Source organism: Eriocheir sinensis, chromosome 11 (genome assembly GCF_024679095.1).
Source record: "Eriocheir sinensis breed Jianghai 21 chromosome 11, ASM2467909v1, whole genome shotgun sequence".
NCBI lineage: Eukaryota > Metazoa > Arthropoda > Malacostraca > Decapoda > Varunidae > Eriocheir > Eriocheir sinensis.
The window spans coordinates 8,163,650-8,191,399 of record NC_066519.1 but is presented as its reverse complement, the minus strand read 5'-3'; the positions used below and the strand labels follow the sequence as shown (position 1 = coordinate 8,191,399).

The window sequence follows — 27,750 nt, the reverse complement described above, 5'->3', positions numbered from 1 at the left end:
CCCTATCTCTGTCTACAAGGAAGGTGAGCGTTTGCATAAGCTGCGATATAAAGATTGATAAGAATGTATTACCTTATCCAACAGGACCTATGCCTCAACTTTTCCATATTCAGCATAGAGTGACTCACCTATGTTCTGGGTCCATGTAGACAGTGAGTGGCTGGACCTTATTGACCAGGAACACATGCACCACCTTCCGGCTGAGTATCATCGTCACCTCCTGGAAGAACCTCTCGAAGTTCCACATACGCTGCGGGTCAACCTCAAGGAGACCGGCCAGCAGAGGGGTCACCAGCTTCCTCAGGCCCCTGCAAAAGATGAGTTTCAGAGCCACAAATTAAAGTTAAGGTAAATATGGGTTATGTAGGAGTATGGGTTATGTTATGTAGCTTTCCTCTGTCTGTATTTACTCCTGCACATGACTTTAACCCGGTAGCAGCTATGAGCCAAATTTGTGGCTTTACCGTGTACCAGCGAGGCCAAATTTGTGGCTTTACCGTGTACCAGCGAGGCCAAATTTGTGGCTTTACCGTGTACCAGCGAGGCCAAATTTGTGGCTTTACCGTGTACCAGCAAGGCCAAATTTGTGCCATGATATAAACCTCCCAAAATAGATGACGCATAAACTGATCACAAATGCTTTGATATATATTATGAAATGGTTTGTGTGAGTGATGATTTTTACTCATTTTTCTTGCTTAGAGGGACCATTAAGAAACATGATCCCCGCTGCTACTGGGTTAAACCACTTCAAGATTGGAGTATCAAGACACCTCTCTGTTTTGGATGTCTATTAAACACTATTTCCAGGAGCACCACCTTGCAGGCTTTTTTATTTCCTCATTAGTTTGTGTACCCAAGAGCTGCCTCCTCTCCTATACAAAAGAAATAATGATAAGTAACTATAGCTTGGTCTACTCACAGGCTCAATTGACAGGTTTCTGGCAAGGACGTGCACCACTCAATGGGCCCGTTCTCCGAGGTCTGCACCCGAGATGACCCCCGGCGCCTTCTCCGTGGTGATATGGTACATGGTCTCCTTGTTGCGGCGCCCACCATAGGGACGGAAGGGCAGCATTCCCGTTGCCACATGGTAAAGTGTCACACCTTGGAGGGCAAAACGCAGTACCGTGTAAAGCTTCACTGTGCAACCACTATTATCATTCCTATTTATATTCAACATGAGGGAAAATGACAAAATATGGACGTTAAATCAAAAGAAGAGACTGGGCTGGATGAGACGAAGAATGTGTGGGGAATAGCACAGTGTAAAGCTTCACTGTGCAACCACTATTATCATTCCTATTTCTCTTCAACATAAGGGATAATACGGATGGTAAATGAAAAGAAGAGAATGGATTGGATGAGACGTAGAATGTGTGGGGATTCAATTGAGGCTTTAAATAAATGAAGGGGATTAATAAGAGTGGTTTAGATGTAGTACCTATGTTAAAAACTGTTGTAAGGATAAAGGTTGGACAATCCTCCTTCTCTAAGTCTTACCTATCGACCACAAGTCCACCCGGGCACCAAAGGTCTTCCCAACAGGCTTCCTCAGCACGGCTCGCTCGTACATGTCTGGGTGCTAATAAAACAACATAGTATTAGCCAGTGCATTGGTGACTCATGACTAACTATTAACCCGAGAAAAGCCATTCCAGAGTTGGAGAGAGCCATTGTCAGGCAACTGGTTGACCAAAAAATCAAGTCTCTCAGAATTGAAAAAGCAGTACCTCAGCGCCTTTGGAATATTGGAGCGCACAGGACAGTGAAAACCAAAACGTTCTAAACATATTTGTATGGCTGTGGCAGCGGTCAATAAATGGGATTTAGCCGAGCGCTGGCAACCCCTGGGATGTGTGAGGGAGGACTACGCGCGACGAGGCAAGACGAGGGACGTCAGCGTAAATGACATGTAGCACGCACACATCATATTATCCAAAGGAGTTCATTTTGAACTCCAATGAATAATGTGACATGAGTTAGTTTTTTTTTATTATTATTATTCTATATTATCTTTTTTAAATATTTTTATTATTTTCATCACTTTTATTACAGAGTAACACATAAAAAAATTATAACTACAGACAATAATATATACAATAAATCTAAATTTAGAGCATGGTGTTGCTGAAACTGCCTGGGAGGGTAGGGTGAGCGGGTCAGCTACCAGCTGGGGTGATAGTGGGTAGTCCTACCGAGTGTTACCATATATTACATAATCCAGTCCAATTTTCAGCCATCTAGACCTACTGGTACAGTTTCCGTACGCGTTCAAAAATTGAGCTCAATTGAGGCTTGTCGCCTCCCCTCGGGCAAGCCTCAATTGAGGTCTGTTGCCATTCTCAGGTTAAGCCTCAAAGAAATAAACCCAGAATCAGGAGTCATCGTAAATGCATCCTGACAAATCCTTGATCATGACACCAAAGGGGAGACAGTGACCAGGTATTCCTCTGTGTTGTGAAGAGACACTGACTGACTGATTTACTGGCTTATGTATTCATGGTAAACTGTCTCCTTCAAGTACAGAGAGATTCAAACACTATATCAACAGCTGCATCTATAGACACTCACCAGGTATTCCTCTGTGCCGTAGAGAGACATGAACTGCTGGTCGTCCTGGAGCTCTCTCGCCGCGCCAAAGTCCGTCAGCTTGTAGATGGTGGAGCCGTCGATGTCGATGAACTTCATGATGTTGCCCGGCTTGAGATCACGGTGCACCAAGTTGTTGTCTCTGAGGTGCTTCATGCCGGCAGCTGCGTGTGTGCGAGCGTGTGTGTGTGTTAATGGTTAGCAGCAAAACTCATCAGGAAGGCAACGGGTAACTTAAAGAAACAATACACGACAAAAATTTCTTTAACCCGTCCGCTGCGATTGGCACGGATTTCGCCTTCACTGGTAGCCTGGTAACATATGCTCCCAGGTCTTTCTGTGCCTCTGTGGTGGGTAGTGGAGTGCTTCCCATGTGGTATTGGTATGCTGGATATCCCCTCCCAAGGTGCAGGACTTTATATTTTACTTCATTGAATTTTAACAGCCACTTTTTGATCCATTTCTGTAGCTTGGTGATGTCTTCTTGTAGGAAATCCGCAGTCATGGGGTTAAGTACTACAGAAGGTTAGCCTCACATCGTTCTCGTTGATCTAAAAATCTTATAAAACTGTACTGCAGGAAGTGAAATCTGAGCCTTCCTTTCTTTTTTACAGCAAAGAGAGGCACCCTACTTCATCCTTTTCTTTTCTCTTTATTCCCTCCTTCTTTTCTTTCTCCTTCTCCTCCAGCATTCCATATAGGTCCCTCCCTGCCTACCATCACAATATCTTCCCTTCCTCAGCCGCTACCTGTCACCTCTCTTCTTAATTCCCTTTTTTCTTTCCCTCACAGCCTCGATAGTGTACCCAAAGGTGTGTGTGTGTGTGTGTGTGTGTGTGTGTGTGTGTGAGAAGGGCAAGAAAACATAAACAGGAACAAAAAGACCCACTCGACTCGGCTCCGACAAAAGGAAACAGAAGAAGAGGCCAACAGAGGGGTCAATTTCAGGTAGAGAGGTGTCCTGATACCCTCCTCTTGAAATAGATAAGCCTCAAGTTTTATATGGCAAGCTAAAGGCAATGGAATCTGATCGCAATACTTACCGAGATGTGAGAGCACCAGTATGAACTCTCCCTCCTCCAGCCCGTGACTGTTCTCCGGGTCGTCTAGGATGTTGAAGAGTGACCCGCCCGTACACAGCTCCATCACAATGACCTTCCCTCGGCCCTCTTGCTGCGGGGTGGATCATCAGACTCTTAATTGGTGTGAATGGCGAGTGTGTTGGGAAAATATTATATAGGTTTGTGCTTTGAATGAAAAACTGACTCCTCTAATGGTGTTTAACCCGGTAGCAGCGACGGGCCAAATTTGTGGCTTTACCGTGTAGCAGTGACAGGCCAAATTTGTGGCTCTACCGTGTTGCAGCGACGGGCCAAATTTGTGGCTTTACCGTGTAGCAGCGACGGGCCAAATTTGTGGGTTTACCATGTAGCAGTGACGGGCCAAATTTGTGGCTCTACCGTGTTGCAGCGACGGGCCAAATTTGTGGCTTTACCGTGTAGCAGTGACGGGCCAAATTTGTGGCTTTACCTTGTAGCAGCGACAGGCCAAATTTGTGGCTTTACCATGTAGCAGCAACAGGCCAAATTTGTGGCTTTACCATGTAGCAGCAACAGGCCAAATTTGTGGCTTTACTGTGTAGCAGCGACGGGCCAAATTTGTGCCATGATATAACCCCCCCCACCCCAAATAGATGATACATAAACGGATCACAAATGCTTTGATATAATTATGAAATGGTTTGTGTGAGTGATGATTTTTTTTCTCATTTTTCTCGCTTAGAGGGACCATTAAGAAACATGATCCCCGCTGCTACCAGGTTAAGGGGTATGGGTATAAATCTCACCTCCTCCTCAATGGCCAGAAGTTTGACGATACTCTCATGGTTGACTTTCTTCAGCACCTCATACTCCCTCATCTGCACCTCGTGTGGCCGCATGTGGGACAGCTGGTTGAACGTCTTCACCGCCACGGGCTCACCGGTGTGCTGTCGAGAGAGGTCACTAACACACATATAAACAATGGACACTGCCTGGCCTTCACACTAGCAATACTTAATCTGTTTTTATCGTATGTTAACTTTCACTAACTTAGGACAGTGATGATATAGAGAGAGAGGAACACCTACTCTTTTGACACCCAATTTGCCCTTTTTTGGAATAAGCACAATTAACCAGAAAGAAAAGTGAAGAACATTGGGAAAGGCCTTAATCTCACACTGTACTATAAACGGCTCAAGATGAAAATGATGACAAGGAGTGAACACCTACCCTGTTGACGCCCTGGAACACAGCCCCCGTCGCCCCCTTGCCCAGCACCGACGTCGTGCACCACACATAGTTGGCCGAACCGCGCAGGAACGACATCCCCGACACATTGACCTGAAAGCACACCACTGTCACCTCCACACGAGAGCCATTGAGTCGTGTAGAGAGCATGCCATACACTAAATCAAGTCCGGGTCGCCTTTTTCCTATGATATCGAAGTCTACATGTACAGTCATCCCTCAAATAGTACAGTTTCCAATAGTTCGGTTTCGGTTTTATACAGACTGTCATAGAAGATCTTTTAGGATTTTTAAATTTCCTGCTCATTGGGATATTTAAAAATCCTAAAAAATCTTCTTAGAAAATCCACTTAAAACCAAAACCGAACTATTGGAGACCGTACTATTTGAGGGACGGCTGTATTCACCTCTGGCAAGCTCACTAAGAAGCCTCGAGCAGTGCCTCCCTACAGACCCAGAACTGTCGTCGCTCAGCAGTTTATTGAGTAGTAGTAGTAGTGGTAGTAGGAGGAGTCTGCGGCAATGCTTACAGACAGACAGACAGTATCTCATGTACAACACCTCCAAAAGCCACTATGTATGATCTCAGACAATACAGTGATGAAGACTAGTGTTCTCTTGTGTCTTGAGGCAAATTGGTCACCATCCTAATGTTTCGTCATGCATGCTAGTTACTTAAACCTAAAGAATAACTACAAATCTAAAACAAAAATGACTGAAAAGCAGGAAATTAGAAGGGAAATTTGTGACTTGATAGCAGAGGGAAGGATGTACTCATAATAATTAGTCACAGGTAGAATTCCAAACCGTAGTGATAAAATAAAGATACCGTAAATAAATGCTATGGATTATACTACAAGCTAAAGAGATAAATGAGGAATAGGCAATGAGCTAGATGGAAGAATTTTGACGAGGGAAAGAATGCCAAGTGTCAGTACTCAAATGAAAAAGACAAGGAAAATAATCGGGTCTTTTCCGTTTGGCGTACAGCGCTAAAAGTAATTTTAATATAGATTTTTCTATGTATTTTTGTCCGTAGAATCAGAATATCACATTATTTTTTTGGAGAAATTAACAGTTTTTGAGTTATTTGCCTTTAAAGTTATTTTCTTCCTATCTATTACTGAAGGAATTCAAACTTTAAAAAGTCGTAATATTCAGTATTATATACAATTTATGTATCTTTTCCGTTTGCAAACCTTCAGCAGTCATGGAAACGCTTTGAAAATCCAATTCAAGGACTTTTTTTTTACTCTTGAAAATATGGGATAATGTTTACGAAAGCGCGTCGCCTCTGGTGCTGGCCGCGGCGAGGCTGCAGCGGGTGTTGCGAGAAATACCTCCTCGCTGAAATAAGTCACATATAAATGAGGGGGGGTCCAGGAGGGCGTAGCCCCTCTGGTTATTAGGGGTCGAGGCGCAGCCCCCCGTTAGTAGGTCGTAAAGTTCGGTTGGAGTAGTTTAAATATGCTCCCCGACCCTAAGCCCTCTGCGAGCTATTTTGAGGCTGCGGCGGCTGCAGCGTAAAGGAAAATAACTTAAAAACTGTTCGTTTCTCCATAAAACGGTTGTCATATTCGGATTCTACGGACAAAAATACATAAGAAAATCTATATTAAAATTAATTTTAGCGCTGTACGCCAAACGGAAAAGATCCAAATAATCTATGAAACGAAAACGATTATAGAAGCAAATTCAGGAAAAGGCAGTGAGCTAGATGGAAGAATTTTGACGAGGGAAAGAATGCCAAGTGTCAGTACTCAAATGAAAAGGACAAGGAAAATTATCTATGAAACGAAAATGATTATAGAAGCAAATCCAGGCGCAAAAAAAGGAAATTCAGGAAAAGGCAATGAGCTAGATGGAAGAACTTTGATGAGGGAAAGAATGCCAAGTGTCAGTACTCAAATGAAAAGGACAAGGAAAATAATCTATGAAACGAAAATGATTATAGAAGCAAATCCTGGAGCAAAAAAAAAAGGAAATTCAGGAAAAGGCAACGAGCTAGACGGAAGAACTTTGACGAGGGAAAGAATGCCAAGTGTCAGTACTCAAATGAAAAGGACAAGGAAAATAATCTATGAAACGAAAATGATTATAGAAGCAAATAAAAAAAAATAAAAAATTCAGGAAAAGGCAGTGAGCTAGATGGAAGAATTTTGACGAGGGAAAGAATGCCAAGTGTCAGTACTCAAATGAAAAGGACAAGGAAAATAATCTATGAAACGAAAATGATTATAGAAGCAAATAAAAAAAAAAGAAAATTCAGGAAAAGGCAATGAGAATTTTTGACGAGGGAAGAATGTCAGACGCGGCAGTGATAAAGAATAAGACAAGGAAAATGATAGACTACATTAAGGGCCACTTTCACAGTCGTTTTGTTTGTTTTGATCGTTACCAGCGGTGGCGATCGCCGCTATAAAATTTCCACTTAAAACTGGCCGATGGGGTAGTGGCGGCTGCGGGGTTAGCCTAGCCCCGCACCTTACCACACACTCTCAACACCTCTCACTTTCTCTGCAGCCGCCACTACCCCATCAGCCAGTTTCACGTGGAAAACTAAAGTGTCGATCGCTGCCATTGGTAACGATCAAAACAAACAAAATGACTGTGAAAGCGACCCTAAAAACAAATCCAGCTGCTAACAATAGGAAAAAAGGAAACAATACTGAGCTGGACTGTCAAAGAGGGAAGTGTCGAAAGTGAGGAGTCAATAGGCCACACCCACACCACTAGCCACACCAGGAGCCCTCCAGCACCGGGCCCAGCAAGCACATGCTCTACAATGGGGGTTAGTATACCTCTCGTTTACTTGTTTCCGAGCCTTTCTTTGAGGTCATTTTTGCCCGCTTCTGGAAAGGGGGGATGGACAGTCACATCAATCATGCAAAGGAAGCATTCTCATGAGTACTGGGCGTTACGAAACCATTGTTAGTTTGTCCGCTATGACCTCCCTGATCATTGCCCTGCTTCCCTTCCCTGAGCCAACCTGAAGCACGAACATGGAAGGATGCAAGAAGCTGCTCAATGATGCTCTGTTTAGCCTAAGGTGAGAATGCGTCAGAGAAGAAGCACAGTCCACTACCCTCCTACATGACTACCTGAAGTCAAATTTTGCCGAACCCCCAATGCAAGGGCGGATCCAGCCTTGAGTTTTGGGGGGGGCCAACTGTTCATCGACGACAGACTGTACACATGGAATTAAGTCACATCGGATTGCATTGTGCTTTTCAGGCCGAAGAGGCCTTCCTTCTCAGCGCTTAATTCCGATTCGCTTTTTTTTTTTTTTTTTTTGTTACGTCGTTGCCTGTTGCGCCGGTAGGCATCTTCCTGGTGGGGCCTGATGGTCGGCCCAAGGCTTCTTCCAGTTGGGGCCTGATGGTCGGCCCAGCCCGTTCTGGCGCAGGCGAGTGTTTATAGTGGCGCCATCTTGCATTGGCTCATGCTGCCCCCCGGAACTCGTTCTTGATTCGCTTGGACGGCTTCCTCTAGAGTCCGGGTTGATGGGTGGTCTTCAGGACAGCATGTGGGTAGTTTTAAGCCACTCGGCGGTGACTGAAAAATCCGAGTGGTAGCGTGGGGATTCGAACCCGCGTCGTCCATCACGCGGTGAATGTGAGCCCAGTACGCTATCAGTTCGGCCACCGCCTACCCTAAGCATTGAGGCCATAGAATTGGATTTTGTTTTATGTAGTAGAGCGATGCAGTATCGACTATCGAGTTCTACATGATATGTATATGATTGAGGGAGGCTGACAGTATCTGTAACGAATTTCTTTGGGGGGGGCCAAAACATACTCTCAGAGCGTTTGGGGGGGGCCATGGCCCCGTGGCCCCCCCCCTGGATCCGCCTATGCCCCAATGCCAACTCCAGGAAATGTTAAGGTTGTCACTTGGGCTACAACTCACTCCATCCCCTCCACCTCCCGTCTTCCGTAGTACAGTGGTAGGCAAATGACAGACACACCATACCACACACCACACCACACCCAGCCACAAATTACCACATAGATCATAAAGGAGATGGAGTCAAGATATTTTTTTACGGAGCCCTCGGATCAACTGTACACCAATTAGAAAGGGAAGAGGGACAGAGAGCAGGAAGAAAATGAAGAATGGAGAGAGAGAAAAGGTGGTAAAATGGGAGAAGGAGAAATAGGAATAAAGAAAAGGGGAAGGATCATCTTGTTATTCTGCCCACCAATTAGAAAAGAAGAAGGAAAAAGAAGAATGGAGAAAGAGAAAAGGCAGAAAAAGGGAGGAGAAAGAGGAATAAAGAAAAGGGGAAGGATTATCTTATTATTATGTCCACCAATTAGAAAAGAAGAAGGAAAAAGAAGAATAGAGAAAAAGTGGAAAAAGGAAGGAGGAGAAAGAGGAAAGGATTATTGGCACCAGACCAGCCTTGCCCTTCTACTGTCACTATTGGGATGAGCTAAGTAGTAGAGAGGCAAGAGAAGATGGCGCCACTATAAACACTTGCCTGCACCATGACGGGCTGGGGCCAAACACCATCCAGGCCCCTCAAGCAGCCTACCAACGCTATAGACACAGATGTAAAAAAAAATATATATAAACTAAAATAAAAATAAGTTCGGTACCTCCCTGACGAGTTCTCACCTTGGGCGGAATGGAATATACCAACACACAGCACCCATAACCTTATACATGTTAACCTCGATAACATTTATACTCTATTACATAAATGCTTAGTTATTCATATAGTACAATCTTTTTAAATAACCTAAAGAGATGTTACACTACTTAAGAAGCTTGGCAGAGATCAAGGTTGTTGTTCTATATGTAAAGAGAAAACAAAGTATATTTAGAAAAGAAAGAAAATGGTTAATACAAATTGTACTGTGGGGATGATTGATAAAATAGTGCTAACTTAAAACATATATACACTCTACATATATATTCATTTACCTGCCCTTTTGATACTTATCTGGGCAGTTGAGGGTGGGGGTGCCGGGATATGTATGTGAATTATACCATAAGGTGCTGGCTATCATGTGTTTGAAGATACCCTAAACTTAACCTAACCTAACCTAACAAAACTCCAAACAGTCACTATTCATTTATGCTTCCTTACTAATGAGACTTTCTATACAACAAAGTGAGGTCATTCTTTGTTGATTTATACCATAAGGGGCTGGCTATAAGAACATAAAAAAATAGGGAGACTGCAAGAGGCATAATGGCCTACACACGGCAACTCCAGATTCCCCCCCATTACCACCTGTCATCCTCATCCATGTACCTGTCAAGTCTACTCTTAAAACAAGCTATCATCCCTGCACTCACTATGTGATTGCTGAGTCTATTCCATTCCCCCACCACCCTATTACTAAACCAATGCCTGCCTATTTCCCTCCTAAATCTATACTTTCTAATTTAAATCCATTACTGCGTGTTATATCCTGCTGGCTAATTCTCAGTATTTTACTTATATCGCCTTTGTTGTAACCCTTGACCCATTTGAATACTTCTATCAGATCTCCCCGCACTCTTTGTCTTTCTAGTGAATGTAAGTTGAAATGTTTCAGCCTATCTTGATATGGGAGGTTCCTCAGACCCTGAATCATCTTGGTCATCCTCAACCAATAAGGAACCAACAGTAACCTACAAAACTCATACACGTACTGAACAAGAACTGATGGATATAGAACACACATAGACAGAGAAACACACCCACTGAGAGGCATTTATTATCACCCAAAACTTAAATAAACTAAATCTTACCCTCAACCCAAGGAACCAGTCGCCAGCAAGTCTTATACACGTACTGAACAAGAACTGATGGATATAGAACACACAAATACAGAGAAATACACCCACTGAGAGGCATTTAATCACCCAAAACCACAATAAACTTCACCTGCCCCTCAAACTCAACAAGGAACCAGTCGCCAGCAAGTCTTATACACGTACTGAACAAGAACTGATGAATATAGAACACACAAATACAGAGAAATACACCCACTGAGAGGCATTTAATCACCCAAAACCACAATAAACTTCACCTGCCCCTCAACCCAACAAGGAACCAGTCACCAAGTCTCATACACGTACTGAACAAGACATATACAGAACACATATTTAAAGCAATACACCACTAGAAACGTACTTAACATACTGTTACGAATGTGCTGTATGTGAATGATTGTATGTGTAATGTGATGAAATTGTAGCATGATGCAATGTTAGCTCAGCATGGTGCAACTCTACTTGTTGGGACAAGAGAGACAGAGGGGAGCCCGGGGCCTCCGGCCGCCGGGCAGGAAGTGCTGAGTCGGCAGGGTGGAGGGTGGCGAGCGAGAGGCGCTGAGGGGTAGTTGAGAAGACGCGTGTCTGGGCTTGAGAGTGTTGAGCTGCTCCGCTCGCGAGCTGTGTGCATCCGTGTGTGCGTGTCTGTCGTGCCCCTGTACTGTGCCTGATTAACTAGCTGTTCTGTGCCTTTGAAAGTTGCTGTACTCTGTACTGTGTGAGGAACCTGTCATTAAACTAGAACTTAGTGTTGAACGTGTATCCTTTGTGCCCTGCCTCGTTCTCTCCTCCCCTCGGGGTGCGGTGTGGGCCGCTGTGAGTGACTGGTGCCCGTGTGGTTGTTCTGGTGGGGATCACGCCACCTGCCTGCCCGTGTATGGTGTGTGGTAGGGGGGGTGGCGTAACACTTGGTGTCAAAGGAGTGGGGATAAGTGAACAGTGAAGCGCGCCGAGTGTCATGGCGTCCCCCAGTGGTCGCCGTGAGGGTGAGGAGACGGGCAAGGCCGAGGCTGACCCGGGTGAGGTGAAGCCGGGCCAGATGGAATTGTTCGCTGCCATGCTGGCCAGTATGAGGCAGGATTTGGATCAGAGGGCAGACGAGAGGGCTCGCGAGCAGGCTCAGAGGGCAGAAGAGAGGGCAGACGAGCAGGCACGCCATCTTGCCGATATCCTCCAGAGCAGTCTCTCGTCCCTGAAGGCGGAAACCCAGCAGTACACCGACAAGGCCTGCGACAGCGTTAAGAGTGAACTGCTGGGAGAGGTGCAGACTCTGAAAGGCGAGGTCCAGGGCCTGAGGGAGGAGGTGGAGGCGGAGAGGCGGCGGCGAGAGCTGGCAACGTCACGCGGGGAGGAACAAGAAGCGTCACGCGTGCTGGCGGCAAGCACCAGGGTGACGGACTTGCTGGGGTCCTCATGGGGCCCCTGGCAAGAACCCCTGGGCCCTCGCAGCGTTGTGTCAGAGCCAGCAGCTGCCGCAGGAGGTTGGGGAGCCATCGGAGCTGCCCCCTTGGGTCCAACTGGCGCCGGAGTCGGACCCACTCACCCCGCCTCTCTGCCGCCGTCACCGCCGCCCTCTCCATGCCGGCCGGCTAACAGCCCACGTGCTCCGCTTTCCCCCCCATCCAGCCCCTCGGCTTCCCGCCGTTCGGGGAGGCGCAAGCCGGCGGAGTATGACGGGAAGGTGGCCTGGGAGGCCTATGTTGCCCAGTTTGAGATGCTAGCTGCTGCCCAGGGCTGGGACGAAGCTGAGAAGGCGCTGCAGTTGGCAACAGCGCTTCGGGGCCCAGCTGTGGAAGTGTTGGGGCACCTGCCGCCGGCCCAACGTGCCTCTTACGGGAGCATGGCGGAGGCCCTGCGGCGTCGTTTCGGGCACCACCTTCAGGCCGAGGTGTACCGAGCTCGCCTGAAGAAGCGGACTCGGGAGCGCGGCGAGACACTGTCGCAGCTGGCGCAGGACGTGGAAGCGCTGGTCAGAAGGTCGTATCCTGCTGCCCCGGAAGAGATGATCGTGGTGCTGGCCCGCGATTTCTTTGTTGACGCTCTGCACGACCAGCAGCTGCAGATTTACGTTAAGCAGGCGCACCCTGGGGACCTGCATGTGGCGCTGGCGAGGGCCTTGGAATTCGAGGCCTTCCTGAAGACGACCAGCGGCCTAGGGGCGGCCGCCCAGCCCCGCCGTGACCTCCGGGGCCGGAAGGCGACGGTGGAGAAGAAGGCGGCGTCGAGGAAGGCGAGCCCGGACGGTTTTCGGCTCGTGTTGGGGCTGTGGCAAGAAGGGGCACATGCGCAGTCGTTGTCCGAGGGAGCGAAGGACGCGTTCCCTTGACCGACTGAGTTCTGACGCCTTTCAGCCTTGCTGCAAGGACTGTGGCAAGTCTGGCCACCGTTCGGGCGCCTGCCCCAAGCCAAAGGAGGTAGTGCAGGCGGGAAACCCGGACAGGCTGGAGAAGGGGGCCGAATCCCAGCCGTCAGTCCCCGGGCCCCGACTTGCGTTAGCTGCCGCCGGATAACCAGTGCGATGCAGGTGGAGGGCTCAGTGAACGGGAAGCCATGCCGCCTGACAGTGGACACCGGGGCTGAGAAGACCTTGGTGCGGCCTGATATGCTGGCCGCCACGCGACTCCCAGACGCGCCACAGAGGCTGTGCGGCGTCACGGGGCACTGTGTGCAGCTCAAGGGCCCAGTGGAGGTTCGTATCGGCGTAGGCAGCGCTGTGGAGCGGCTGCCGGTGTACGTCGCCGATCTGGACGAGCCGTGTTTGCTGGGCCTCGACTACCTGACGCAGAGCAAGGCTTGTGTCGACCTCGGACGGAAGCTGGTGAGGGTACGCGGTCAAGACGTGCCTTTGCTTCCGGAGGTTGGCTGTGCAGAGGTAGTCGCGGCTGAGCGTCTGCACCTTGCCCCTAGGACGGAGGCCAGGGTCCGGTGTCGCCTGTCCAGAGCGATGCGTGGAGCGGAAGGCATGGTGGAGCCCACGGAAAACCTGCGGCTGGCTGACGGCGTGGCAGTCGGACGGAGCCTCGTTGGGGCGGGGGAGGAGTTAGTTACGGTGCTGGTAGCTAACTTCTCCGACGAGGCCCGGAAGGTACCCGCTGGTGCCAAGCTGGGCACCTGTGAGGAGGTGGAGCGCCCAGAGGAGACGTCGGGCAGCAAGGAGTCGGCCGCTGTGGGGCCGCTGCCCGACTTCCTGGAGGATTTGGCGCACCGGAGCGCCGCTAACCTGACGGAGGCGCAAACGGAGAAGATGCGCCACACCCTGGCCCAGTACGCGGACGTGTTCAGCAGGGGTGACTTGGATCTGGGCCGCACGGGGTTGGTGAAGCACAGCATCAACACGGGAAATAGTGTGCCCATCAAGAGCCCGCCCCGACGTATTGCACCAGCCAGGCGGGAGGAAATGCAGCGCACTGTCAACGAGCTGGCGGCGCAGGGGGTGATTGAGCGGTCAGACAGTCCTTGGTCCTCAGCGGTAGTCCTGGTTAAGAAGAAGGACGGCACGCAGCGCTTCTGTGTGGACTACCGGGCGCTGAATGATGTGACTGTCAAGGACTCTACCCCTGCCTAGGATCGACGACACGCTCGACGCACTGGTGGGGCCAGGTGGTTCTCCACACTCGACCTGAAGTCGGGTTACCACCAGGTGGAGATGGCAGAGGAGGATAAGCCGAAGACCGCTTTCTCTTCGGGCAGGGTTTGTGGCAGTTCAACGTCATGCCCTTTGGTCTCTGCAACGCCCTGGCTGTTTCGAGCGCCTGATGGAGAGGGTGTTGGAGGGCCTGCAGTGGAAGACAGCGCTCGTCTACATCGATGACGTCATCGTCTTCGGGAGCACCTTCGAGGAGGAGCTGGAGCGGCTGGAGGAGGTACTACAGCGGCTGAGGAAGGCCAACCTCAAGCTCAGCCCCAAAAAGTGTTCGCTCTTCCAGCACGAGGTACCGTTCCTGGGGCATGTCGTCAGTCGGGACGGCGTGTGCACCGACCCGCAGAAGGTGGCAGTGGTGGAGAAGTGGTCCGTTCCCACCAATGTGGCGGAAGTTAGAGTTACCTGGGCCTGTGCACGTACTACCGCCGCTTCGTGCAGGACTTCGCCAGCGTGGCAGCCCCTCTCCACCGGCTCACCAGGAAAGAGGCGTGCTTCCTGTGGACGAGGAGTGCCAGGCCGCGTTCGACGGCCTGAAGAAGGCACTGGTGGAGGCACCGGTCCTGCCTTACCCGGACCCGAAGCTTCCCTACCTGTTGGACACCGACGCCAGTGCCGAGGGCGTCGGGGCGGTCCTGTCACAGGTGAAGGACGGAAGGGAGCACGTCGTGGCCTACTACAGCGCCAAGTTCAGTAGACCTGAGCGCAACTACTGCGTGACGAGGAAGGAGCTGCTGGCGGTGGTGAAGAGTCTCGAGCACTTCCACCCGTACCTATACGGCGCTGAGTTCACCGTCCGGACCGACCACGCTGCCCTGCAGTGGTTGAAGACGCTGAAAGCGCCGGAGGGTCAGCTGGCGAGGTGGTTGGGGCGTCTCGAGCAGTACAACTATCGCATCGTCCACCGCCCGGGTCGTGTCCACTGCAACGCTGACAGTCTGAGTCGACGCCCGTGTGAGGCTGGCTGCTCACACTGTGCCCAGAAGGACTCTGACCCTCTGTGCCTCCGCCTGCAGGTGCTAGCGGGCGTCGCTGAGGGGGATGACAAGTGGCGTAAGGCGCAGCGTGAGGACGCTGATCTCGCTCCCATCATCCAGTGGCTCGAGGCTGGCGGGGAGCGGGCAGTGGCGGTGGAGAGCCCCGCCACCAAGTGCCTAGTAGATCAGTGGGAAACTTTGCGAGTAGACGAGAGAGGTGTGTTAGTAAAGCGCTGGGAGGCGTTGAGCGGCGTGGGTTGTATTAGTGCCCCGAGCTTTGCGCGCTGAGGTGCTGAGGGAGTTACATGCCGGACTTACCAGTGGCCACTTGGGCGAGAAAAAGACCCTGTGCCGTCTCCGTCAACGCTTCTACTGGGTGGGAATGCGAAGTGACGTGTCCGAGTGGTGTAGAGCGTGTGACGTGTGCAAAGTAGGCCCCGCCAAGAGAAACCGAGCTCCGTTACAGGTGTACTGCGTTGGGGCGCCCATGGAGCGGGTGGCCGTGGACATTGCCGGCCCGCTGCCTCTCACGCCACGGGGTAACCGGTACATCTGTGTGGTGATGGACTATTTCACCAAGTGGCCCGAGGCGTATGCACTCCCTAACCACGAGGCCGAGACCGTGGCGGGCGTGCTGGTGAATGAATTCTTTACCCGGTTTGGTGTACCCGCGGAACTGCACTCTGACCAAGGCCGTGAGTTTGAGTCCCGAGTGTTCCGGGAGTGTTGCGAGCTGTTGGGGTGCGCAAGACCCGGACGACGCCCTCCATCCGCAGTCTGACGGCATGGTGGAGCGCTTCAATCGGACCCTTGCGCAACAGCTGGCCAAGTATTGCGGGGAAGGCCAAGAAGACTGGGACGTCAAGCTGCCCGCTATGTTGATGGCGTACCGGTCCGCTGTGCATGAGGCAACGGACTACACGCCCGCCCGCCTCATGTTCGGCCGGGAGCTTAGGCTACCGGTGGATTTGGCCACGGGGCGGCCCCCCGACGTGAGCCTGCCCACCGTCACCTCTGGCTTCGCAGCGGCACTGCAGGAAACCCTGGCTGAGGTGCACCGACGCGTACGGGGCAAGCTCAAGGTGGCAGGCCAGGCCATGAAGGAGACATACGACCGGCGCATGAGGGACGTGAGGTACTCCGTGGGTGACAGAGTGTGGCTGCATAACCCCCGCCGTAAACGAGGGCTCTCGCCGAAGCTACAGAGCCCCTGGGAGGGGCCGTACACGGTGGTGGCAGCCCTCTCTGACGTCACCTACCGGATTCGACGGGGACGAAAGCGCCCGTCTGTTGTCCACGTGGACCGGCTGTGGCGTTACCACGGTCCAGGGCGCTACTCCTGGGGCCATGGTGAGGAAGGAGAGGACGTAGGCCCCAGCAGCAGCGACGAGGACGTGTCAGAGGTTGACCACGGGGCGAACGAGAACATGGGCGGTGCGGGCGAAGCGGCAGATGTCAGTGACGACCCTGAGCAAGTACTTGGAGCCGACGACGCGGCTCTGGGTGCCACCGCCTGCCTGCCGCCGCCCGCATCCCAGCGGCGCCCTCGGCGAGAGAGGCGTCGGCCGGGATGGTTAAGAGACTTTAGTGATGTCCCAGGGGACTGATTAGTTTGATTAATTTCATGTTTTGTTTGTTGAATGTTGGGGCAGCCGGGTCGACTGCCTTCTGAAGGAGGGGATAATGTTACGAATGTGCTGTATGTGAATGATTGTATGTGTAATGTGATGAAATTGTAGCATGATGCAATGTTAGCTCAGCATGGTGCAACTCTACTTGTTGGGACAAGAGAGACAGAGGGGAGCCCGGGGCCTCCGGCCGCCGGGCAGGAAGTGCTGAGTCGGCAGGGTGGAGGGTGGCGAGCGAGAGGCGCTGAGGGGTAGTTGAGAAGACGCGTGTCTGGGCTTGAGAGAGTGTTGAGCTGCTCCGCTCGCGAGCTGTGTGCATCCGTGTGTGCGTGTCTGTCGTGCCCCTGTACTGTGCCTGATTAACTAGCTGTTCTGTGCCTTTGAAAGTTGCTGTACTCTGTACTGTGTGAGGAACCTGTCATTAAACTAGAACTTAGTGTTGAACGTGTATCCTTTGTGCCCTGCCTCGTTCTCTCCTCCCCTCGGGGTGCGGTGTGGGCCGCTGTGAGTGACTGGTGCCCGTGTGGTTGTTCTGGTGGGGATCACGCCACCTGCCTGCCCGTGTATGGTGTGTGGTAGGGGGGGGTGGCGTAACAATACTTAAATGACTCCTTCGCCCCTAAATACGTACTGCAACTACAGGTGAGAAATATGCACCTGTCCAACTGGAAATTCAAGGTCACAGGTAGGATGGTGACGAATTCCTATGGCTGATAACTTCTTCCTAAGTCATCCACGGAGCCAGTCAACAGAGGGGACTATTAAGGAAGGTTTGGGTAGTTAACGGCTGGGCTAGGTCGGTAATTGGAGCAGGGATGTGGCCTCAGCACCTAAAAATGTCAGCAACACCATCACCACAAAGTAAGACAAACACCTCCTCTTCTTCTTCTTGTGCCCTGATGCTCTTGCTCTTGCTGTACAGGTGACCGTTGGAGAGATGTAATGGCTTTTGGTCCTAGTCTGGGTTTGTTCTGAGTTGTTTTTTGTTGTATTTTTGCCTTTTTAATCTTCAAACATCCCCGGACAACCATAGACAAGAGTGTACAGATGAAAGAAAGCCTTAGAACACATCCCATGGCAAGTTTCCAGCGTGGTTTATTATTCAAGATGCCATTTTTTTCATATTTTTGACACATATTTGGTTTCATGATTACTATTTTTAAGTTTTCCAATCCTTAAACTTCCCGGAAAACCATAGACAAGAGTGTACAGATGAAAGAAAGCCTTAGAACAAATCGCATGGCAAGTTTCCAGCGTGGTTTTATTACTCAAGATGCCATTTTTTTCACATTTCTGACACATATTTGGTTTCATGATTACTATTTTTAAGTTTTCCAATCCTTAAACTTCCCGGAAAACCATAGACAAGAGTGTACAGATGAAAAAAAGCCTTAGAACACATCCCATGGCAAGTTTCCAGCGTGGTTTTATTACTCAAGATGCCATTTTTTTCACATTTTTGACACATATTTGGCTTCCTGATTGCTATTTTTAAGTTTTCCAATCCTCAAACTTCCCGGAAATCCATAGACAAGAGTGTACAGATAAAACTAAGGCTTATTATACATTCCATGGCTAGTTCCATATATGGTTCATTATAAAGATGGTATATTTTCAAAATTTGACTCATATTTGTTTACCTAACTACGGTTTTTATGTCTTCTAATCTTCTCAGACCTCCCAGAAAACATAGAAAAGTCCCATGGCTAGTTTTACATGTGGTTTATTTAATTAAGATGCGGTTTTTTTCATGATTCAGAAGACCTATTTGGTTCCCTGACAACGAGCATCATCAAGCCCTAGAGCCTTATCAGATATATTCACCCTATATTACAGCCATCACGTTATCTAATATAAGTAGGAAGCAAAAAATAGTTGCATTGCCTTACGAATGTGGGAATGCTGAAGTGACACGTGCCCTACCGTCACTTGTGGTCAGGTCAGGTCAAGATCAGGTCATCGTGGAAGAGATTTTTTACAAAGAAATTCAGACCACACACTCAATGGTCCAGACTAGGTGATCTGTCCTGAAACCTAAATGATTCTACATTAATTAAAATAGCTCCAAGAAAGGAAAAACAAGAACAAGAGGAGTGGCCGGAGGTGGATATCCGGAAAGGTCTCGTCTGAATACATTCTCACGCTCCCTCTCCCCCACACACACACACAGAACCACCTCGCCCTCCACATTCACTCATGGCGCCGTCGCTGCTCCCACCCGTTCTTCTGCTTCTGGCCTCGGCGGTGCCTGCGCCAGGAGGTTCTCCCAGGCCCGTCATGGCCCTGAGGTGCCCTGCCGACATATCCATCACACCATCTGAGGGTTCCAAGATCATTTACAATGAAACTGTGGAAGACTACATGCACAAGCATTTGTATGTGTACCCCGAGCGAGGCTTTCGGGGCGTCAGTCTTGTGGATGGGGATGACCGCCAACTCGCATGGTTCCCGCTGAGCGATTGCCTTCCTCAGGGGTCTTGGTGGGAGCTCCTGTTGGAGGTGGAGCTCAAGTTTGGCTATGGGGAGGAGCATTTTGAGCTTCAGATAAAGAGTGGTACGTGCAGTTTTAAGTGCTTCACCATAACTGACGACTTTTTTGACTCACTGTCTATTGTGGCTCACGGCCCCTCGAGGTGGAGTCATGAACCTTTGTTTTGCCCCTTTGGCGAGGTAAAAAATGGACTTGCACGGGGGTACTCTCGTATCTCCCACTGCAAGGATTTTCTAAACACGAAGAATACTACACCCACCACTACCACCACCACCACCACTACCACTACCACCGCCACCACCACCACCCCTAAGCCTGCAGCCACACTCTCCGCCACAGCCCCTCCCGATGCAACGCACACAGCAACTTGGCTATCTACGGAGGTTGTGATAATCATGGTGTTGGTGGCGGCAGTGATGGTGATGGCTGCATTGGTGGTGCTGCTGGTGAAGCGTTTCCGGCAGCGAAGGAACACTGTGGAAGGTTAGTCACTGATAATAATGATAATGGTAATTAGTATTTCTAATATTTTTAGGCTTACATCCCCCGAACGCACATTTGATAAGGTCTTCGTAGAGTTTAATTGTGAGTATTTCTTTTTAGTGTGTGTGTGTGTGTGTGTGTGTGTGTGTGTGTGTGTGTGTGTGTGTGTGTGTGTGTGTGTGTGTGTGTGTGTGAGAGAGAGAGAGAGAGAGAGAGAGAGAGAGAGAGAGAGAGAGAGAGAGAGAGAGAGAGAGTCACCTGTCCTCAGGGAATGACCTGTTGCTGTTAAGACGGGGAGGAGGAGGGGCAGGGAGCGGAGGTGTGGGGGGAGTGAGGTGGCTATGAACGATGAATTGGTAAAAAAAATGAAATATAGAAATCGATCCCAGTCCCTACGTTCAAGTAGCTTTGTCTATCTATCTATCTATCTAGGCTCAATTAAGGAACAATGCGACGGAGATGAGCACCGCAGCCACGCGCAGCAATAGTGTGGTCCCTAACTTTACCTTTACCTCTATCTCCCCTTAGTCGTAGTGGTCGTAGTCATAACGGTAACCCTCTTCCCGCAGAGCCCAATTACCACAACAACGTGGTGGACCCTCCCCCACCCATCGTCCCGCCACGTCAGCGAGCGGACGCCTCCCAGGGCATGAGGACCGAGGCTGAGGACGAGGACAATGTATATGATGAGATTGAGGACTTTGCGCAGCGCTTGGTCTTCGTGGCGGGACCTACAAGAGCAGGGATGAGACAAAACGCTGAACAAGACGATGGCTGCTTGAGGATGAGCAGGTCTTTGTACGAGGATGATGGGTACCTAACCCCGAGGCCGGCTCCCGTATAAGAATTCAAAGGCTTAGTATATTTACAAAGATGCTATTTTTTCATGATTTCGAGGACATATTTGGTTCCCTGACTACGTTTATTATGTCTTCTTGTCTTCAAACCTCCCCGTAAAAGCATAGAAAAGAATGTAGGGATCAAAAATATCTGAAAACATCCTTAATTTTTCACTCTTGATTAATTAAGATGTTTTTTTTTTCATGATTTCGAAGAGATTTGGTTCCCTGACAACGAGCATCTTCAAGTCCTCCTTATCAAAAATATTTACCCTATACCACGTTATCTACTATAAGGAAAGTAGGGCTGCTCCCGCCCCTTCTGCTGCTTCTGTCCTCGGCGGTGCCTGCGCCAGGAGGTTCCCCCAGGCACGTCATGGCCCTGAGGTGCCCTGCCGACATATACGTCACACCACCAGAGGAATCCAAGACCAGTGAAACTGAAACTGTGATGGGAGATTACGAGGACACATATTTGTTTGTGTACTGAGCAAGGCTTTCGGGGCATCAATCTAGAGGAAGGAGATTCTCATCGCCAATTCGCATGGTTCCCGCTGAGTGACTGCCTTCCTCAGGGGTCATGGTGGGTGTTCCTGTTGGAGGTGAAGAAGCTCAAGTCCGGCGATGGGGAGGAGCATTTTGAGCTTCAGATAAAGAGTGGTACGTGCCGTTTCAAGTACTTCACCATATTCGACCGCTTTCCTAGCCCGCTGCGTCTTCATATTGTGGCTCACGGCCCCTCGAGTTGGAAGTTTAGCCAACTCTTGCTTTGCGTCGTTGGCAAGGTACCAGAAGGACTTGCACGGGGGTACTTTCCAAACTACCACTGCAAGGAGTTTCCAAACACGAAGAATTCTACTGCCACCACCACCACCACTACCACCACTACCCTTAAGCCAGCAGCCACACACTCCGCCACAGCCCCTCCCGATGCAACGCAGGACACAGCAACTTGGCTATCTACGGAGGTTGTGATAATCATGGTGTTGGTGGCGGAAGTGATGGTGATGACAGCATTGGTGGTGCTGCTGGTGAAGCGTTTCCGGCAACGAAGGAACACTGTGGAAGGTTAGTCACTCACAATAATGATAATGGTAATTAGTATTTCTAATATTTTTAGGCTTTCATCCCCCTCACGCACATTTGATAAGATTTTCGTAGACTTTAACTGTGGGTATTTCAATGGCTAGTTTTGAACGTATAGTGAGAGGAAGAATGGATTGCAGTGAAGAAATGAGAGGGATGGGGAAAATTAAGGTAAAATGATGTTACTGTAAGCCTTGAAATAAACAAAGTGGAGAGAGTCAAAGGAGGTGAAGGCGGGGCAGCGGGGGAGAAGTGGGAGGGATGTGAACCTTATTGAGGCGGGAGGGAGGGAGGGAGGGAAAAGCAGAAGGAAGAAAATACAGAAAGGAGACCAGCAAAAAAGGAAATATTAAGTAAAAAGAGCTGGAGAAATATATCAAAGTTCTGAAAATATAACGTTAAACCATAGTAGCTTTCGTATTAATTGTAGGATACGCTCTCCTTTCCTGTTTTCTATATCTTCTACTTCATCATCATTTTTTTTCTTTTCTATTTTCTTTTTAGTGTGTGTGTGTGTGTGTGAGAGAGAGAGAGAGAGAGAGAGAGAGAGAGAGAGAGAGAGAGAGAGAGAGAGAGAGAGAGAGACGGAGATGAGCACCGCAGCCACGCGCAGTTATAGCGTGTGCCCCTAACTTTACCTTCACCTCAATCTCCCCTTAGTCGAAGTGGTCGTAGTCGTAATGGTAATCTTCCACCCGTAGGACCCGCTGAGCCCATTTACCACAACACAGTGGACCCACCGCGACCCATCGTCCCACCACGTCAGCGAGCGGACGCCTCCCAGGGCATGAGGACCGAGGCTGAGGACGAGGACAACGTATATCAAGAGATTGTGGACTTCGCGCCGCGCTGGGCCGTCGTGGCGGGACCTACAAGAGCAAGGATGAGACAAAACGCAGGACAAAATGATGGCTACTTGAGGATGAGCGGGTCTCTGTACGACGAGGCCGGCTCCCCATAAGAACTCAAAAGGAAAGAGATTTTAGACTTCGCGCCGCGCTGGGCCGTCGTGGCGGGACCTACAAGAGCGGGAATGAGACAAAACGGTGACTGCTTGAGCATGAACGGGCTGTAATGAACGTAATGTAGTGAATGATGATGGTGGGCAAGGCCTTGATGATGCATTACCTAACCCCGAGGTCCGTTCCCTAAGACCTGCAAGATTGTAGTTTCCGCGCCGCGCTGGGCCGTCGTGGCAAGACCTACGGAAGAGGGATACGGCAAGAGGACGCCTATTTGTGCATGATCGGACCTTATGAAAACACAGAAATGGAGACAGTAAAGACAATACTATATAAATTTGGGCAAAAAAGAGAAAATAAAAGAAATGAAGAGGAGACGTAAAGAAATTTAGAAACTCAAAAGACCCAGACCGAGAAAGACCACAGACCCCGAAAAAGGTACATCAGGGAGTGCCGTTACAAAGGCAAGACTCCTGAGGCCGGATTCATCAAACCACTTACGAGACCCTGTTGTTGGTAAGTCTTCTGGTAACTCCATCATCTAGGAACGCGCTTGATCTTAAGGTGACTCCAATGGCAATGAAAGAAGTGTCGACCAGGCCAGACAACTCAACTCAACCTTTGCACAACGATTCGATGTATGATGGCGCGTACTTAACCACGAGGCCCGCTCCCTACGAACACAAGGGGGTGGGGGGGGTATTGAAGGTGAAGACATGATGACCTTTACTGAACGTTTCCTTCGTCGCTTGGTCGCCACAGCTGCTTACCTGTACATCCTGTGTTTATGATGTTGATGATAATGACCAGAAGGGAAATGATGATGATGATGATGAGGGCAATGATGATGATAGAAATGAAGGTGATGATGATGATTATGATAATGATTAGATGGAAAATGATGATGAGGATGATGATGAGGGCAATGATGATGATAGAAATGAAGGTGATGATGATGATGATGATAATGATTAGATGGAAAATGATGATGATGATGATGAGTGCAATGATGATGATAGAAATCAAGGTGATGATGATGATGATGATAAGGATTAGATGGAAAATGATGATGATGAGGAGGAGGCGAGGGAAGAGGAGATGGAGCTTGGGTGAGAAGGATTTTAGATTATGTTTTAGTTTTAGTTTTGTATCGCCATTTTATTAAACACACACACACACACACACACACACACACACACACACACACACACACACACACACACACACCTGCAAATACATATACACACAAACAGATTTACATTTTCTTACAGTGTATATATACCCACACACATAAATGACTTGGACATGTCTGAACTAATTTTTTCACACCCTTATACCAACACATGCACATATACAAGCCTTCCACGAATATGCATGTGTATACTGCATAGGCCTACATTGATTATTGTAAGGAAAACATTATTATTTTAGTTATTCTTAGGTGATTATAGATTTATTTTTGTTTTGAGTGTCTGTCAAGGAGTTCCACGTGTTGAATTATTTCATTATCTAAAACTACTGCAGGAAATTCACAACGATTATAAGGAATTGTAAAGAATATTAGGTTTGTCTTTTGTATGTTTAGTTTTAATTCAGTACTCAGCGTTTTAAATCATGCTGTAAAATGTAGTGAAGTGAATATAAACTTTTATCCGCATAGCTGAGACTGGTTTCATAAAAAGAGAATAGCATAAAAATAAAACAGGTCATGTATGTACTATATGAAGCGCTGAGTGCGATAAGGAGCCAAGCGCCAAAAGTAAACAAACGAGAAAACTGCATGTAAAGGTGATGACTGCGTGCGTCGGTCGTTCACCATTGCTTTACTTTACCTGTCTCGTGTGTCCTAAACAGGGTCCGGATTCATCAAACCACTTACGAGACCTATTGATGGTAAGTCTTCTGGTAACTCCATCATCCAGGAACGCTCTTGATCTTAAAGCGACTCCAATGACAATGAAGGAAGTGTCGACCTGCAGCATGTACTTCATTCACTGTCATCTGAGCAGCCTAAACACAAGGATCATTCGTAGAGGACAGATTTACTTAAAGAATTACCAACGACCGGTCTTGTAGTGGCTTCATGAATCCGGCCCCAGTACTGTATATGCAATTATGTGTTATACTTCGTTAGAGACTACATTTTCTTGGCTTTTACTCGATATGCATTGATTTCGTTATGTTGAATAACAAAAGAGTTATAAAGTGATGTATAATGCAGTGTGTTAAGCAGAAACAATTTTCGGATTTTAAAGTTTTACATGGCCCAGTAAATACTACCTTAGAAAAAACAATCAATTGATAAACAACATCTCTTAATTAAAGCGATAGTAGGTATGTATATATAAAGAAAAATGAGCTTATATATTTCCTAATAGGTTTGCGTGTTGTGAGATGGTAAAACAGTGAACGTGGCAAGGCTGTCAAATGAGCTTCAAATAATGCACTGGACATCAACTAAAAAAAATAAACTACTACCAAATACAATAACCTGGAGTATATATAAAAAAATACTGTACTTGTATTTCCTAGAGGCTTTGGTAATAGTGATGAAAAACTATTCAGAATCTTATTTGACCACACTTCCTCCTCTTCCAGTTGTAAACAATACCACGTGGTGTGTGTTCCGACGCTGCGTTCTCTTATATTAATCATTTCTAAAGGCCAAAAAAATATATTAAAAGTGTTCCCATGAGTGCTTATTTACGTTCATGGTACAGAGGAAGGGTTAAACTACTATCAGGGTCATTAAACTACCCATGGAAATGCCCACAAACCCTACGAAAGCCTTGTATATATGCTTGGACGTTGAGTGTTCCTCGTATATCAGTAATTTTTAAAGGCCAAAAAATATATTAAAAGTGTTCCCGTGAGTGTTTATTTACATTCATGGTACAGAGGAACGGTCAAACTACCACCAGGGTCATTAAACTACCCATGGAAATGCCCAAAAAGCCTACGAAAGCCTTGTATATGGCCGAAAGGCTTAAGAATATTTGTCCTTAGCCTACTTTCCTAACCCATCGGCCAACTGTTCCTTATGGCGTTCCTCCATTTTTTTTTTTTTTGTTCTCTTTGACCTGTTATTTTATCTCGTGGTTCTCCTTTACTTCTCCCTTAGTTTTTCCTTTTCCTTTTTGTCACTTTTCCACATCCCTCTATCCTAACCTTCCCACTTTCCCTAATTTTAATACTCTTACAGACTTAATTCTTCTCAACAACCCTCTTCTCTATGATCCTACCCGCGCTTATGGTCTTATGTGTCTTCCATGAATATTCGTCCTGTTTAGTGGATTCATGAAAGCAGTGACCGCAACAAAGATATTCACTTATTATATTGATGTGCACCAAGGAGACTATAGTACTAATTAATGTCTCCTTGATGTGCACGGTGAGCTTGTTACATCACTATTGTTCCTGTGCTGATTATTATGAGACACGGAGACTTGCTTGTGTTGATGGCCGGCTGGAATATTCTGACCTCATTTTGTTTGACCGAAGAGAGCTGCAAGGGACGTATTCATAAGGACATATTTAACATGGATTTCGTAGGAGTTTGGGGGCATATCCATGGGTGGTTTTATGACCCTGGTGGTGGTTTGACCCTTTTTCTGCATTTTTTTTCTTTACATCAAAGGACACGGCTCAAGGGCAACAAAAAGAGTACAAAAAAGCCCGCTACTCGCCGCTCCCATCAAAGACAAAAGATAAAAATAACGTCTATAAGAACCGGATTGATCTCTTTTTCGGCCTTTGGCAATAGTTGATGTGATGGTTTGATGGCGTCCGGCGTGAGGGTATACAAAAGAGCTGTCCATTCCTAGCTAAGGTGTACTACTTCCGCTCTGAAAGGTGAGTCTTCATCTTATATTGCCATTACCTATTGTTTTGTTTTGTTTCTTCTTTCTTCCAATTGGTAGTAGTATTTTAGACAAGGAGCGAGACAGTCGGGAAATTCCGCCCTCCAATGGTTTGCTAATTTTCCATGTTAGATTCGGGCATTACAGTCGACAAATCCATTGCTCCTAGTCCTCCTTCTTCTCTTCTTCTCCCTCTATTCTTTTTCCCATCGGCGTCCTGAGTTCACGATACCATGATATGTTTCTTTCCTATTTCCTCTGCTCTGGTGTCTTATTTCGATGTAAATATATTTGGTTTCGCTTTGGTCTATCGCTATATACTATACCTGTCCCCCCTCCCTCCTCAAACATATGTCCTGGCAAAGTAATAGATCTTCAATAGGGAGCGCAATGGGGTGAATTTAATCTACTTGACAGGCGTGTGAGGTGGACATGAATTAGGGCTTGAGTGAAAGTGAAAAGAACGAGTGAGTGAAGGGATGAATGAATGCGTGAATTAGGGAAAGGAGGGAGGAAGGAGAAAAGGAAGAAATGACGGAAGGACGGAAGGAGGGAAGGGAAGGATGGAAGGAAGTAAGGAATAGTGTAAACAGTGTTGACAGAAAGAAGAAGAAAAAATGGTAACGAAAGAAAACCAGGAGACTTATTAATAACAGAGAGATAGAGAGGAAAAGATAAGTGCAACAAAGACGGAAATAAAGCAATGAGTGAAAAACAAAGTAGACAGAATAAAGAAAAGAAAAGGAAAGGAAAGGAAAACGAAACTTCAAAGGATAAGAGATAGAGAGAGGAAAAGATAAGTGAGAGAGGAAGAGATATGTGAAACTAATAAGAAAACAGAGGAATTGGAGGAAAAGAAGACTACGAAAAAAAACAAAAATAGAAAAGAGACAGAAATAAGGATTACGAAGACAGGAGGTGAATAGAGATTGATTACACATCGATTCATCAATCTTATATGAGAGCAGCTGTCATGGTGTTGGATCCTGAAGCCGGTCGAGTAAATAGACTCAAGTCATCTTCCTCCCTTAGCTTTAAATACATGGACATCACGTGACTCAGGAGAAGGATTTAAATGAATATGTATGAAATTTGTTTATTCATTTATTTATTCACTTATTTATGTATTTGTCTT

At 47.9% G+C, this 27,750-nt stretch overlaps 2 protein-coding genes and 1 pseudogene across 4 annotated transcripts; 2 read left to right on the top strand and 1 right to left on the bottom strand.

Annotated features, from left to right (window-relative positions):
* Nucleotides 1-17,812, bottom strand: part of LOC126996805 (inhibitor of nuclear factor kappa-B kinase subunit epsilon-like) — a 46,816-nt pseudogene extending 29,004 nt beyond the window's left edge.
* A 1,758-nt stretch (nucleotides 17,813-19,570) lies between these two features.
* LOC126996806 (uncharacterized) lies at nucleotides 19,571-21,170 on the top strand. Its single transcript, XM_050857668.1, has 2 exons — nucleotides 19,571-19,868; nucleotides 20,438-21,170. Exons 1-2 carry the CDS (start codon nucleotides 19,781-19,783, stop codon nucleotides 20,710-20,712), a joined length of 363 nt encoding a protein of 120 aa, XP_050713625.1. The 5' UTR covers nucleotides 19,571-19,780; the 3' UTR covers nucleotides 20,713-21,170.
* A 35-nt stretch (nucleotides 21,171-21,205) lies between these two features.
* LOC126996807 (uncharacterized) lies at nucleotides 21,206-25,143 on the top strand. 3 transcript variants are annotated; one of them, XR_007751613.1, is made up of 3 exons: nucleotides 21,206-21,775; nucleotides 22,495-23,617; nucleotides 23,783-25,143. XR_007751613.1 is itself a non-coding variant. In XM_050857669.1 (2 exons), exons 1-2 carry the CDS (start codon nucleotides 21,688-21,690, stop codon nucleotides 22,752-22,754), a joined length of 348 nt encoding a protein of 115 aa, XP_050713626.1. In that variant the 5' UTR covers nucleotides 21,206-21,687; the 3' UTR covers nucleotides 22,755-23,751. The 3 variants fall into 3 exon arrangements, 1 of the variants encoding a protein (XP_050713626.1); XR_007751612.1 differs by having other exon boundaries at nucleotides 22,495-23,701; XM_050857669.1 differs by lacking the exon at nucleotides 23,783-25,143 and having other exon boundaries at nucleotides 22,495-23,751.
* Nucleotides 25,144-27,750: the final 2,607 nt, after the last annotated feature.

Coding starts and splice junctions, on each gene's coding strand:
- LOC126996806 (XM_050857668.1), top strand. CDS start 19,781: ATGGTGTTGGTGGCGGCAGTGATGGTGATGGCTGCATTGGTGGTGCTG. Junction 19,869..20,437: donor GCGAAGGAACACTGTGGAAG/GTTAGTCACTGA, acceptor CTCTTCCCGCAG/AGCCCAATTACCACAACAAC.
- LOC126996807 (XM_050857669.1), top strand. CDS start 21,688: ATGGTGTTGGTGGCGGAAGTGATGGTGATGACAGCATTGGTGGTGCTG. Junction 21,776..22,494: donor ACGAAGGAACACTGTGGAAG/GTTAGTCACTCA, acceptor TTCCACCCGTAG/GACCCGCTGAGCCCATTTAC.